The sequence below is a fragment of the Bombus flavifrons genome, chromosome 9, assembly GCF_040668555.2.
Source record: "Bombus flavifrons isolate JBK064 chromosome 9, iyBomFlav1_principal, whole genome shotgun sequence".
NCBI classification, from domain to species: Eukaryota; Metazoa; Arthropoda; class Insecta; order Hymenoptera; family Apidae; genus Bombus; species Bombus flavifrons.
The window spans coordinates 425619-440472 of NC_138450.1; the positions used below are offsets into that span (position 1 = coordinate 425619).

At 28.9% G+C, this 14854-nt stretch overlaps 3 protein-coding genes and 1 non-coding gene across 5 annotated transcripts; 2 read left to right on the top strand and 2 right to left on the bottom strand.

Moving 5' to 3' along the window:
* The first annotated feature begins 1222 nt into the window (after window positions 1-1222).
* Window positions 1223-4227, top strand: LOC138183026 (dynein regulatory complex subunit 2). The gene is made up of 6 exons (XM_069119543.1): window positions 1223-2322; window positions 2383-2635; window positions 2745-2962; window positions 3035-3427; window positions 3502-3639; window positions 3707-4227. Exons 1-6 carry the CDS (start codon window positions 2182-2184, stop codon window positions 3893-3895), a joined length of 1332 nt encoding a protein of 443 aa, XP_068975644.1. The 5' UTR covers window positions 1223-2181; the 3' UTR covers window positions 3896-4227.
* Window positions 2771-7542, bottom strand: thoc5 (THO complex subunit 5). The gene is made up of 12 exons (XM_069119539.1): window positions 7323-7542; window positions 7003-7238; window positions 6805-6942; window positions 6509-6723; window positions 6342-6417; window positions 6093-6278; window positions 5887-6019; window positions 5576-5815; window positions 5404-5506; window positions 5098-5299; window positions 4711-5005; window positions 2771-4618 (listed from the first exon to the last, which is right to left on the bottom strand). Exons 2-12 carry the CDS (start codon window positions 7096-7098, stop codon window positions 4302-4304), a joined length of 2001 nt encoding a protein of 666 aa, XP_068975640.1. The 5' UTR covers window positions 7099-7238; window positions 7323-7542; the 3' UTR covers window positions 2771-4301.
* Window positions 7537-7608, bottom strand: TRNAW-CCA (transfer RNA tryptophan (anticodon CCA)). Its single transcript has one exon. It is a non-coding gene; the product is annotated as a tRNA-Trp (tRNA).
* Window positions 7609-8727: 1119 nt separating this feature from the next.
* Window positions 8728-14844, top strand: glu (structural maintenance of chromosomes 4-like protein gluon). Of its 2 annotated transcripts, none has more exons than XM_069119478.1 (9): window positions 8728-8915; window positions 9141-9426; window positions 9516-9707; window positions 9784-9960; window positions 10042-10334; window positions 10389-10668; window positions 10776-11372; window positions 11832-13993; window positions 14475-14843. In XM_069119478.1, exons 2-9 carry the CDS (start codon window positions 9184-9186, stop codon window positions 14605-14607), a joined length of 4077 nt encoding a protein of 1358 aa, XP_068975579.1. In that variant the 5' UTR covers window positions 8728-8915; window positions 9141-9183; the 3' UTR covers window positions 14608-14843. The 2 variants fall into 2 exon arrangements, with proteins under 2 accessions (XP_068975579.1, XP_068975580.1); XM_069119479.1 differs by lacking the exon at window positions 8728-8915 and adding an exon at window positions 8930-9051 and having other exon boundaries at window positions 14475-14844.
* Window positions 14845-14854: the final 10 nt, after the last annotated feature.

A 14854-nucleotide genomic window follows, 5' to 3' on the forward strand; every position in this document is an offset into this window, starting at 1 on the left:
AATTTAGAAAGATACAAGTTTTATTTGAATGATGAATAACATGTATATAAAGTAAATGTAAATAACATATATATAAAAACATGTATATAAACAAAGTGATCATTTATTCGTGAATGAAGAATAATTTTATTTACTCGCAAAGTGTATATACTTTTGCAAATGGACTTTTTACCTCATTTGGTTTGAGCAATAAATTAATTTATCTGTAGCTTGAAGGTTTTGCTTTATCTTTACCTGGTTTTAATGCTATGTTATTATCGCCATTTTCCATTTCGTTAGGAAATATCCCAGTTTGAACATACCATTTGGGATATATGTGAGTCAAACTATGCATTTTTTGGATAGATTTTTAAACAATATATTATGTATTTTGTTAGGGACCAGATGCTTTGTGCAATTTTAGGTGTTCGAGTGTAACATGAGCTTTTTGCAAGGGATGATGTGATTTATCCATTCGCTGATGTTTTCAGTGGTAATGTTTTCAAGAAAGCTTTTTACCGTTGCATTGATTGCTTTTTATTGTATGTAGCTGCCCGAAGTGATTTGCTAGTATTTCTGCTTTATCTTTATTTGTGAAGGTTGTTTGTGGAGAGTACAGGTATGGGTTGGAACGGTTTTTCGAGGGATTAGATTGTTTTCCAGGGCGATGAGCCCTTAGGAATTGTGATGATATTATTCATTTGTTTAAGATGTCTGAGGTATGTGCGTTGCTACTGTCACGTAAAATCGATACTTGGGTTATAAGAGAGAAGAAAGCTGAGTCGTAACCCAACTATTAATTTCCTTTTATCGAACTTTATTATAATTTTGGCACTTACAACAGTAGAATAACGTTGAACCGAAAAAGGGGTGTTGTACAAGAACAGCAACTAGAACAAGAACTGCCCGAGCTGGGTGAAGTCTCAGCTTATGTACAGCCTGGCTTGGGGATGTTGAGGGGTTCGGTGTGGGTCCCAAGGGGTCCGAATGTCGGGGGTTGAGACCTTATCTCTGATGGGGACTAAGATGCGTCGCAGCCTTGGCGTCCGACAGTCGGGAGTCGATGTCTTTTCTCTGATGGGGACTAAGATGCGTCGCAGCCCCTTGGTGTCCGAAAGTCGGGGGTCGATGTCTTATCTCTGATGGGGTTGAGAGGTAAATGATGTCACACTACCTCCGTCTAATTCTATTTCTAAACTTGATTAGATTGACAATGTATTATAAAAAAATAATTGTTCCCATTTTATGGAAGCATTACCGGCCTCCTTATGGTTGCCGGATTGAAAAAGCTAACCCAAATATATTAATGATATTCACTTTTAATTAAGTTTTAAAGACATTTCTAACAATCTCGCATATGCACGTTGTGCACGGAGTCTTGAAGCTCACTCGTACCCTTGTTTATAAACAGAAGATAAGCGACCGGTGGCCGTAACCAATACTAATGCTCACGCTACTACAGACGCGTGCTTAAGTAGAATTCACTGTTATGGTACCAGCAATTTTTCAGGAATATCTAGGAAGCTATGTGACCTCCTTACATATATAGAAAAATATTGTTCAAAGTTTTGAGTTTTACAACATATCCAAAAATACATAGAAATCGGAGGATAGTTAGCTTTTCTACAGTTTCGCCTTCACTTTTTATGATAGGACAATGCCGGAGGACAGCATTATTCGATATTTTTCTTATCACGCCATAATAACGAAAAAAAAATATCGAATTGATTTAATTTATGATGAGGCTACAAAAAACTTTATAAAAACTTCACGCAGAAAGATATTTTAAGAAAAATCATTCTTCTCAAAAAAGTTTCGACCATATTTTTTAATTATTTTGGAAAAGCAGATAGTAGTAACCCATTTAAAAGAAAATGACTGAAGTCTACTACTAGAGGAGATGCAGAAACTATTACCTGTAACAATATCATCACAATGAACAGACAAGAAATACCCGAACAACAGATACTAGCCTATTCATCTCTAATACTAGATTTTGATGCTGCTATTGATCAAACATATTACTATATGTGCTTTTTAAGTGGAAGGTTACCTTATATAAATTACATACACCTTTGTTATTAAAGTATTGCATGCAGTAAGTACATTTATTTATATGTTATTAGTTTGTTACATAATAAATGTACTGCATACATAAAGTGATTAATTAATAGTTGTTTTCGAAAGAAACATTAGTTAAAAATGTTAAGAAGAAGAAAAAATAAAAGTAGTAAATTTGCTCGAATGAACGAAGAGGAACGTGTACGTTATATGCAACATAGACTTGAATTTGAGTTAGAAACCAAAAGGCGTAAACAACAATTAATCGCTATTTTTACTAAGGTATAAGACATAATTTATTAAATTTTCTTATTATAGCATTTTAAATTTAAATTATTACAGAATAAATTAAAACGCGAAGAGGTATTTTCAAAATTAAATATTGCCAAAATTAATGAAAAGTGGAGGTATGTTTTGCGACAAATAAAATGTAAGGAACTTCATAAAAATGTAAAACATCTTCATACAACTTTTGGTAGAGCAATAAGAACTAAGGATGCAACAATTTCTTATTTATATAATGAATTAAAAATAGCAGATGCAGATCACAGAAAACTTCAAGAAACACATATTTTGTTAATCAATAATATAATTGGTATTTTCATAACTATTTGTATAAAAATTATGAATCTATAATATCGTTATTTCTTATGTTTATTTTCAAATTTATATAAATTCATAATCTTTCTTTTAATATTATATAGGAAAATACAAACAAAAATTGACAGAGTTACATGATACATGTACATTTAATAATACTAAAACAAATAATATGGTAGAGTTAACTGAATTGAGAAATCACATGGAACAGTGCTATAAGGAAATTTCCAATAATATAAGCAAAAAAAGTACAATTTTTAATCATACACAAACTATAAGAAAAACATACAATGCTGCTAATATTTTTAATATTTTGTACTTGGTAATAATATTAATTTACTATATAGGAAGTTATTAATCAAAATTTTGTAAATAATTTTATTAAATATGCTAGGAGGAAGATATGACATCAAATCTTCTGCATCAGTCTTTTTCAAACGTAGAAAAATTCTGGGAACAGCTAAATAGAATAATAAATGAATATCAAAGAATAGTTGAAAACAAAAGAACACAGTATGAGTATTTAAAAGAACAAGATAACATTCATCGAATGTGTATATTGCGGTATCCAAAAGTATGCTTACAGTTACAAAGTATTATTGAAAGTTTAAAAGGCAACATACACATATTATCACGAAAAAGAAATGAAAAAATTGCAAAACTCCAAATAACAGATATAAAAATAAAGGAAAAATACAAAAATATTAAATATGAATTAACTATAACTCAAATGATAAATTCTGTACAGTTAAAAAAATTGGCTATTAAAAGCAATGAAGTATTAAAAGTAAGAAAACATATGTTTTTTATTATAATTATTTTCCTGCACTTTTATGGTATAATAATGCTTTTTATTTTTAGCATTTACAAAGACTTATGGAAAAAGGTTGCACAATTCTTGAAATAATTAAAATATGCGCCAATTTGGAACCTTTATTTTTTAACTTGAAGAAATATTTTATACAAAATACAGTATATAATGAATGTGCTGATACTAATGTAAGAAACAAAATAAAACAAATATAGTTTATGTTATTGCAATGATATTCCAAACAAATTATTCCAGATTCCTGAATCATGTGCTAAAATCAGTAACTTTTGGGAATATTATAATTATATAAAAGTAAATAATATTAGGTTAAGGAAAGAAAGTAACAAGCTTTGTAGAGAGAATAAAAAATTAAAACATAAACTGCAAGCATACTTCTTGATGGATTCTGGCTTAACATATCCAATTACTCTATCTTTGACTTGAAATCTTTCGTTTAGTTATCCTTTATAATCATAAATAAAAAAAATAAATAATACAGTAGTAAATACTTAAATTTCAATGAATCGGGAGTTCACATTGTAATTTTTTTTATAATAGGCATCGATTTTACTCCAGGAATAGCCATGAACTTTTGACCCCTTTGATAAGGAAAAAAAGAAATCTAGCAAGACGTGAAATACTACCTAATGCCTAATATTTTATTTATAATATATAGATTGGGTTATGCTGCGCTCTCGAGACATAGAGCAGTGGAAAGTAATAGAATTTAAGTGGAATGATTCTATTGGCATTTAAGTACCTATTACTGTATAGACTTTATTGTCTTTTGCGTAGACGTAATGTATTTTGCAAAAATGTATTCGTATATACCATGTTGTATTGTATTAGATTAACGATGAATAAAAATTCCACCACCTAGCTCTAAATATTTATATGGTCTAGCACGAATACGACCTTTTACAGGGTGAAAGAAGATCTTCTCTTTTGGTATAATAGTTTCAGATTCCAAATAAATGTCGAAACATGCTCGTAATCGCTGAAGTTGCGCAGATAATGTCGGCGGTTTTATCCACATGACATTCACTTCCCTTTCAATATCTCTTAAAATATCTACAGATGCAGGTACTATAGGATTTATACTTATATTAAATACCGGTGCTATTTTTGGATAATCTGGTTTTATAGCTATTCTTGCAATTAATTCATCTAAAACAAATATTGTAAGTTTAATGAATCATGAATGGATTAATGAATAATATAAAAGAAAGATTTATGTATTAAATAATTCTATATCTTACTATTGCCCCGACGAAGTATAGCCTCATAAAAGATGTCCAATGAAGATACTAATCCTTGTTCTTGAAAAATGGGATTTACACTATTACAATAATTACTCCATGAAATTGTTGAGAATTTTTGTAAAATTGTACTAAGTTTTTGTGGTAAAATATCGTTATTAGTAGTAAAATTTGGGAAGTTTCCGCATTCTAATTGTCTAATCTCCGTACATAACTCTAATCTTGCTATTACACGTCTTTTGATTTCTCTCAACACACATTCAACACTATCTTGTGTTATTTCGCAGCTCGTAAACTGTAAAATATTGATATATAGATTACTCGAAAATAATTTATGTAGTAAACGCGATGTATCAATACATATATATTATATTAAAATTTTTATACTTTTTGCTCTCTCGTATCCAGTGAAATAAAATGTAATCCAGCCATTCTTTGTGCCCATTTATATGGGATTCCTAATCCAAGTGATGAAAATTGGCCTAAATTATGTCGATTCAATTGATAATAATTAGCAGGATTTGGACTCTCTAATCCTAAATCTCGTGGATATAACTCCCGTAAAATCGATTCTGATATAAGCATATCTCTATTGAAAAAAAAAAAGACAAAGAGAATTTGTAGTCAACTATAATAAAAAAGCAACAACAATATTTGCACTATAAATGATGTAGTGTATAAAATACGATATACCCTGTACTAATGCCCATAACACCATCAGTTTTTAATTTTGATTCCACAGTTACAACTTTCAGAGACATCATGTAATAAAATTGCAATGTCAGTTTTGTTTCATCTGAAAATTTGTGTTTTAATATATTCTATTTCAGGTTATAATTATCTATTAATTTTTGTGAATACTAACTTTTCAATTTAATAATTATCTTTACGTTTAAAGGATGCCTTTGTAACAGTTTTATTCTTTTCTCTTCTTGCCTAGCTTCTCTAGATAACCTATGATGTCTTTTTTTATGTACAGGTGTTTCTTCTGTAACATTTTCAGAAACAGTTTCAGCATCTGAATCAGATTCTTGTAATCCATCCTGATTATTTGCACGCTTTGCTTCTTCTTCATCACCTTCTACTTTTACTATTATAGAATTATCTGGAAGAAAAAATCTCATAAAAAATAAAGCAATAAAATATAAAATACTTGGGCAATAAAAAATGTGATACCATATGCATCTCTGTATGCAGATGCCTTTGCATAAAGAACATACAGTGGTGATGCAAGTAATGTCGCTTTATGATGTTCTTGTCTAACTTTATCCAACAACAAACCAAGGCTTTCTTGTAATGGCTTGCTTGCCTGGAAAAATTAATGGTGATTTTAGTTCAATTACGAATAAAAAAACTATGCTCTACAAAAATGTCAAAAATACTTCTAATATAGTGCGAAGTTGTGGAGCAAGATTATCAAGTCGAGTTTGTTTTGATTCAATACTCAATGCTACTGCCTTTTTATTCTCTGTCAATTCATCACACAAAGCGGCTAGTTGTTTTCTTTGCGTTAATTCCCATTCTAGGCGTGCTAGTCTTAGTTGATGAGGATTATGTTTTGTTATTTCCTGCAACATTATTTTATATAGAAATGTAAACAAAAATAACTTTAATTTAAATTTATTTCATACCAGCCTAGAAATATTTTCAGGTGCTTCCTTGTAAAATTCCTCTTCTGATACAAGTTGTATCAATTCATCTTTAGACCTATACATTAATATATTACATATATATGTTATATATCAATTACATTAAATCTAAAACTAAATTAAAAGAATTTTAAATAAACAAGAATTACTTGAATTGAAGACATTTAACAACTTCTTTCTTTAAGTGCATTACTTCATATAACAGGTTTTGTAAATGTAAATGTCTGCTATCGACAGAACTTTTTGAAGATATAAGAGAATCTCTTGCAAATTTTGTACGAAATTTTTCCATTCTATTCAATTTTTTTAGTTCAATAAATGCTAATGATGTCTGAATCTGAAGTTCATGTATTTCATCTTTAGCCTAAAAGTATGAAATTTAAACTTATTAAATTGCATTTATTTTTCTAATGAAATTTAGTTTCTCCTTGATTGATATACAAACGTTTACATCCCCAGTGGTTTTTAATTTTGCAATTTTATTCATAGCCGCACGTATATTATCACAGGTAGATAGAAAACTTTCAGAATCATTTTCTGGTAAACGTTCTATAGCTTCCTTTTCTTCATAACTAATTATAACCTAAATATGAGGAATAGATACTTGAAAATTCAAAGAAATTCCTGTATAAAGTGATATTACCTTATATATATCTCCATCTTTCAGAGATATTCCAGAATTTCCACTAACTGATTTTCTCCTTTTTTTTGTATTATCAGAATCATTTTCTTTGCCCATTTCTTTTGGTTTCGTAAAACTTGTTATGCGTCAAATTACACGGATGAAAAGGAAGATGCTTAGCTTTATTCACCTCTTGATTCTAATTAAGATAATCAAGATTATTTTATTACGTTATTTATAGAAATTTATAAACATGTCTGAGAGTGTAGAAAAATGATAATCACCAATAATTAATTCAATCTCATTCTGTAGTGTTTACATATAACACATTCTATGCATACATATAATGTTTGATATAATGATATATGCTGTATTCCATACAACACAGCACTGAATGTAAACAAATAGAGTAAGGGTTGTATATAATAATTATTCTAATTAGCTTATTATTTTATGAGATCTTATATCTTTTAATGTAAAAATATACTTGATCTTTAACGCGTTAAAAGAAATAATTTTTCTTAAAGAAAAAGGTTAAAAATGAAGAATACGAATTGACCCCGACGTGATTTGAACACGCAACCTTCTGATCTGGAGTCAGACGCGCTACCGTTGCGCCACGGAGTCTGTTGTAGTTAGATCTTTCTTTTTAGTATTTTAACATTCATACATAATATTATATACAATGAAACAGAATATAACATATAGAATAACTCAACTAAATGGAATCATCTAAATATCGTCTTTATTTATTATTTTGTGAAAGAACTTCAGAATAAAATTACATTATTTCAAGGGCTCCACGCAACGATGAAAATAGTTTTTCTGGTTGTCATTTTTTTTACGAGACTGCAAGATAATCAGTTTTTTTAAATATATTTATTCTCCGATATCTTTCTGGAGAGGGAAGAAATAAATTCAGCGACCTTAATAAGTATGTCACTCCTATTATTCAATTTTGAAACATTTGTGTCTGAAGTACATACAGGCGGCATGACCTTTTGCGGGGCCGGGTACAGAAATTTTGCGGGGCCTGAATACACATTCATATCCTACACTTAAATTTTACAACGAGAAATTATTTATTTACAAATATTGTTACATATTATATATTTTTTATGAGCAGTTGTTTAAACAAATCCATGTAATATTTTTTCGCATCACAAAAAATTCAATCAAAGTACAAAATCTGTAATCATGTATGACTTTTGCAAAAAGCTATTGATGCCAAATAAAATTACACTTAACATGAACCTATATAAACTATAAACAAAAGACAAGAATTAGGTTTAAATTAGGTCTTATTTTATTCGGCTGTCGCGCCGTAGGTCAGGCGGGTACTACAATACGCTGCCAGAAACGCTCAATTCTACTTTAGCAAATGTATATACACTTACTAATCAGTGAATGCAACTATTGAGCTGTCGCTTCTATTACTGTATTCTTATAACTTATATATGTTTATGATTATTATGTTTGTTAGTTTACAATTACTTAATATTAACTTATAAGACTTATTTAAAGATCATAATGTATGTAACCAGATTTAACATAATGGGCACATATAATACATGTATGGGTATAACAATTTTGTAATTAAAATTGCGTTTTAAATTCGATTTATATTATATATTTGTATATATGTATATATACGTTTATAATGTGCATCATATTCGTTATAACATACATAGCTCTCATATTTTGTCCATAAAGAATATTGCTTATTGTAAATTGATTATTTGTACGTTACGATTTAAATTTGAATTTAGTACGGCGTCCTTTGATTCGTTACTTTCAAATGTAATTTATTTACTATGTTAAACAAAAAGTGTTAATACATGTATTTAGAAACAAAATCATGGTGAATTGTATTGTAATATGAACTAAAATTTAATTTGGGAAGTCTATTTGTGGTTTCTATGATAATATCAAGCGTAAGTTTTTACAAAGATGTGACATGTATATATAGAAGATTGATATAAATTCTCCTTCGTCCTGTTTTTTTATGTAATAAGCTATTTAATTAGTTTGGACTAGATTACTAATTTGTGGAAAATATATAATCAATTAGTAACACATACATATTTTTCATCTTTTGAATATCGATATGTATCTAACCTCCACCATTCTACAGTATGAATTTACATCTTTTAATGTAGATTGTGTTGCGGATGAAAAATATATTATAGATTGAGAATTAGGATGGTCGAGGAAAATCGTATTAATGAAAGTTTTCCTGAAGCCAATATGGAAGTTAGTGAAGAGAATGTTTTACACGAAGATGAAAAAGGTGGAATAAAGGTGGATGATGATATATATATACCACCACCTCTTAAAGTAATTAACGAAGTTGATGCTAATGGCCCTAGATTAATGATCACTAAGATTGTTAATGAAAATTTCAAAAGTTACGGAGGTACACAGGTTATTGGCCCATTTCACAAGGTAAATATTAGATAACTAAAAAGTTTCAATAAGAATTATTGATAAACTGGAAGCCACAGTATCGATTTACCAATTTTCTTTGTTTATAGTGTTTTTCAGCAATTGTTGGGCCAAATGGTAGTGGTAAAAGCAATGTTATAGATTCAATGTTATTTGTATTTGGGTATAGAGCATCTAAGATTAGATCAAAAAAGATATCAGTTTTAATACATAACTCGAATGAATATCAGGATGTTAATAGCTGTACAGTATCTGTATATTTCCAAAAAATAATTGATAAGGTATATTACATATTAGAAAAGATTATCTTTTATCAAGTTTTATGAATTAGTAATGTTATTTCTCTTTATTTTCCAGTTGGAAATGGATTATGATATAGTGCCAAACAGTGAATTTGTTATATCGCGAACAGCATTTAAAGATAATTCATCTTATTATGAACTAAATAAAAAGAAAGTACAGTTCAAAGAGATTGCAAAACTTTTAAGATCTCATGGTGTAGATTTAGATCACAATCGCTTTCTAATTTTGCAGGTATGCATTTTATTATTTATTACTTTACAATATATAACTTTTTATTACTTTACGCTATATTACATTATATTATATTATTAGGGAGAAGTTGAACAAATAGCAATGATGAAGCCTAAGGCACAAAATGAAAATGACACTGGTATGCTTGAGTTTTTGGAAGATATAATTGGAACAGTTCGTTATAAAGAACCATTAGAAAAACTATCAAACAAAATAGAATTTTTATCAGAACATAGGGTGGAGAAATTGAACCGCCTCAAAATTGTTGAAAAAGAAAAAGCAGCTCTTGAAGAACCCATGCAAGAAGCTATTCAATACTTGCAATTAGAAAATTCAATTACGAAATTACAGCATCAACTTTATTGTTATCAAAGGTAAACTATTTTGAAAACTATACTGTGCTTGAGTTTGACAACAAATTTTTTTAGATTTGAAACATCAAAAGAAATTGTGGAACAGGAAAATAAAATTAATGAAATGGATAAAGATTTATCAGATCTTGTAAACAAAATGGAAGAAATTTATCGTGATAAAGAGCAGAAGAACAAAGTGATTAAGGAAAAAAGTGCAACATGGAACAATTTACAGAAACGCAAGGATGAAATTGCAACAGAATTTGATAAAATTCGAAAATATGACGAATCACTTCATGCAGAATTAGTGGAAACAAATAAAAGACGAAAAGCTAACATTGCATCTTTAAAAACAGTAAAATTTATTTTATTATCCTTATAAAAAAGATTAGGATAATTATTTTATTAATTTTATTACTAGCTATTAATTATAATAAATAAATAATTAAATACTCTTTATAGGAAAAATCTAAATTAGAGGAACTGTATAGAGTCCCAGAAAAAAGTATAAAAGATATCCAAGAATGTGAGGAACTTGTCGACAAACATTCGAAAAATAAGGAAAAAGAAGAAGTAGTATTAGAAAAGTTGATGGCTGAATTAAGTAAGAAGACTAAACCACTGTTGGATGACCGTTCCAAACTTGAGAAAGAGCTAATATCTTTAAGAAAGGATGTTAATCAAGCACAAGCAGCATTTGATATTGCTAAATCTGAGTTAGAACTGTATACCTCTATAGAATTAACAGAGAAAGAAAAATTAGAAAAATTGAAAGATTCTTTAAAATTAACAGTAGATAATTTAATGACACGAAACGAACAACTACACAGCTTAGAAAACAAAATTCCTTATAGTGAAGGAGAATTAATAAAGGCACAACAAGATTTAAAAAAGATGAAAACAAAGGAAATTGAAATGACTTCAAAGCTGAAAAGGATGAGAATTTCATTTGAAGAACAAAAACTTGCTATGCAAGCAAATAAGTCAAGGAACAAAATTATAGACAGTTTAATGAGGGAAAAAAGGGAAGGTAGAATTCCTGGTGTTTTTGGAAGATTGGTATGTAAATTAATAGTGACTTGATGATTAAATATTGCTATCATACTGTTTAAAATTATTTCAAGGTCATCGTGTTGTTGAACTTGTCTTGATGTCGACTACAACTGTCGATCACAATTATAAAAAAATATGTCGACCTTGGAATAATCCTCAAGGGAAATTGTAACTTTCAGGGAACTTAAATGTCTCTTACTCATTTTTTCTTATCTTCAATAGCAATGGAAATAATTTAAATATTTAATTTAAGTGAAATACCCTGTAACTTGGTATTGTCTGTTTGTTTGAAAGTGCAAGAAAAAATGGAAGGTATTTTTATCCAATTAGAATAACATACATCTTTATTGCTGTGAAGATTGCTTGGAATAAATATATAGTGCATTATAAATATATCTCTTTCTAGAGAAAGTATTTTGTAGTACATATGTATAATAAGAATTTTATGTATCTGTTTATGTGTAGGGTGATCTTGGTGCTATAGACAGCAAATATGACATTGCAGTTTCAACAGCTTGTGGTCCCCTAGATAACATTGTAGTCGATACTGTAACAACTGCACAAACATGTATAACATTTCTTCGGCAAAACGATATTGGACGTGCAACGTTTATACCATTAGAAAAGCAACAGCGTTTAGTATCAAAATGTAAACAAAGAATACAAACTCCTGAGAATGTTCCAAGACTTTTTGATCTTATACAAGTTGAAGACGAAAGAGTATTACCAGCATTTTATTATGGATTACAAGATACGTTAGTGGCAAATGATTTAGATCAAGCAACACGTATTGCATATGGTTATAAACGTTTCAGAGTAGTTACTTTGAAAGGCGAATTAATAGAATTGTCAGGAACAATGAGTGGAGGTGGAAGAACTGCAATGAAAGGGAGAATGGGACAAAAAGTTGTGAGAAATGAAATATGTATAGCAGATATTGAAACACTAGAGTCAGATTTGAATAAAACTTGTGAAGAGTGCAATCAACTTAAAGCTAGATCTCAATCTTTAGAAAATCAGATTCATATGTTAAATGTAGGTTTAAAGGAAATGAAAGTTAATAAGGAAAAGTTGTGCATCGAAATAAAGACATTAAGCGAACAAGAACCATCGTTATTGGCGCAAATTAAAGTTCAAGAGAAAAGAACTGTAGAATTAATATCAAATCCACAAAAAGTGCAACAGCTAAAGGAAGTAATGAACTCTGCAAAGGAAACTTTGGAAGATGTGCAAAAGAATTCAAAAACTGTTGAAAATCAGGTAATTCGTATTAATAAAGAAGTAGATACATTGTCAGGAAGTTCTGTGAAAAATCAACAAAAGAAGGTAGCTGACCTATCTAAAGCAATTGATACAGCTAAAGCTGAAATATGCAGATTGCAAGTTGCTATTAAAACAGCTGAGAGAAATGTAAAGAAAACCGAGCAACGAATAGAATGTTTAGAAAATGATGTACGTACTTGTGAACAAAAACTCCGTGATATTCAGAAAGAAAAGCAAAAATTAGAAGAACAAGGAAAAGAATATTTAAAAAAGCTTGAGGAATTCACGGAAGCTCTTTCAGAAAGAGACGAAGCTATGGCATCTTTTAAAGAAGAATTAGATATTTTGCAGGCTAGGGAGAATAAACTGAAAGCAATTAAAATAGATCTCGATCAGAAATTAAAAGAGCATAGAAATACAATTAAGGGTTTAAATCAAAAAATACCAGATTTCACAAGAAAAATAGCAAACTTAAAACTTCAAATAATACCCGGTGAAAATGTGGAAGAGTTGAAAGAATTAACAGAAGAGGAACTTAATGAATTGGAAGAAAAAGTTCTTATAGGAAATTTACAAAAAGCTAAGAAAAAGTTACCTATGGAAGTTCCAAATATGCAACTTATAGCAGAATATAAAGAAAAAGATGCATTATATTTACAACGTGCTGCTGATTTAGAAAAAATAACTACTGAACGCAATAGAATACGAGATATTTATGAAATAGCAAGGCGTCGAAAAATTCAAGAGTTTCTTGCAGGTTTTACTATCATTACTGATAAATTGAAAGAGATGTATCAAATGATTACATTAGGTGGTGATGCTGAATTAGAATTGGTCGATTCTTTAGACCCCTTTAGCGAAGGAATTGCTTTTAGTGTAAGACCTCCAAAGAAATCTTGGAAAAATATTTGCAATCTTAGTGGTGGTGAAAAGACTTTAAGCTCTTTGGCTCTTGTATTTGCACTACACCACTATAAACCCACTCCTTTATATTTTATGGATGAGATAGATGCTGCCTTAGATTTTAAAAATGTTTCAATTGTTGGAAATTATATTAAGGAAAGGACAAAAAATGCACAATTTATAATTATATCTTTAAGATCAAATATGTTTGAACTTGCGGATTATCTGGTTGGGATATACAAAACATACAACTGTACGAAGAGTGTTACAGTTGATTTGAAAAAGTATTATGAAAGAAATGGAATTGTCCCACCCACACAAATATCCTCTAAAAGTCTATATTCCACACAAACACAACAATTTGCTATGCAAAATCAGCACAAAGAAAATTGTACAACACAAAATATGAATACTGTACGAAATACGGAAAATGTTCGAGAACCGAATGGGAATGCAGTTGAGTAAGTAAAATGAACATTTTAAGACTCATACATTTCACTTTTAAAGTTATATTGACCGAATTATGTTATATTTATTAATTTTGTTTGAAATATTAGAAATATACCGAGAAATTAATTCGGAATTTCTGGTATTGATCAATAATTTATCTATAATTAATAAAATAAGAAGCTATTTCTAATTAATAAAAATGACATATTTAACATATAATAAGAAATTAACGAAAGTTTAAAGATTTGATATTTCCAACAAACTATTCTCCTTTTTATTTATTTTTCACTAATAAAATGAGTAAAACATAATATAGTAAAATGATATTAGTAAATTATGGAAAAATACAGAAAAATAAATACTGAAAAAATAGTGCAAAATAAATATAAAATAATAGACTATGAAATGTATTATGTATTATGTAAACTAAATGCATAAATTACAATTGTATGCAATAAGTACGTTATATATTAGTGTATCACTTTCTTTCAGATTGCCTGAATTAGGATTATGTCCAACACCAAAAAAAGCACCTAGTGAAAATACACATACGAATATTAATAATAGTAACATAAATAATGGCAATACTTGCGGTAAACCTTTAAAAAAGAAACGCAAGATATAAAATATAAAATATATATGTTTGTTAATATTCAATGTATGTAGAAGATATATTTTTATATGCATAATATAATGCAAATCTGACCGACATAAATTATATGTAAGCTAGAAATAAATTTTTTTAAAAAACACGTATTTACCTACAATTTAATGAAAAAATTAAGATTGATTGCGATTTTTTCGAAAAAATAATAATTATAATAATATGGTGATAAAATAGACGATCTCCAATTAAGTATTAGAAAAATATT

Bases quoted from the DNA above. Each gene is read 5' to 3' on its own strand.
- LOC138183026 (XM_069119543.1), top strand. From the start codon at position 2,182: ATGTTAAGAAGAAGAAAAAATAAAAGTAGTAAATTTGCTCGAATGAAC. The intron at 2,636-2,744 runs GTATTTTCATAA...AATATTATATAG, and splicing joins GTTAATCAATAATATAATTG to GAAAATACAAACAAAAATTG. The intron at 3,428-3,501 runs GTAAGAAAACAT...TTTTATTTTTAG, and splicing joins AAAGCAATGAAGTATTAAAA to CATTTACAAAGACTTATGGA.
- thoc5 (XM_069119539.1), bottom strand. From the start codon at position 7,098: ATGGGCAAAGAAAATGATTCTGATAATACAAAAAAAAGGAGAAAATCA. The intron at 5,507-5,575 runs GTTAGTATTCAC...ACAAATTTTCAG, and splicing joins GATAATTATTAAATTGAAAA to ATGAAACAAAACTGACATTG. The intron at 5,300-5,403 runs GTATATCGTATT...TTTTTTCAATAG, and splicing joins GTTATGGGCATTAGTACAGG to AGATATGCTTATATCAGAAT.
- glu (XM_069119478.1), top strand. From the start codon at position 9,184: ATGGTCGAGGAAAATCGTATTAATGAAAGTTTTCCTGAAGCCAATATG. The intron at 9,427-9,515 runs GTAAATATTAGA...CTTTGTTTATAG, and splicing joins TTATTGGCCCATTTCACAAG to TGTTTTTCAGCAATTGTTGG. The intron at 9,961-10,041 runs GTATGCATTTTA...TTATATTATTAG, and splicing joins ATCGCTTTCTAATTTTGCAG to GGAGAAGTTGAACAAATAGC.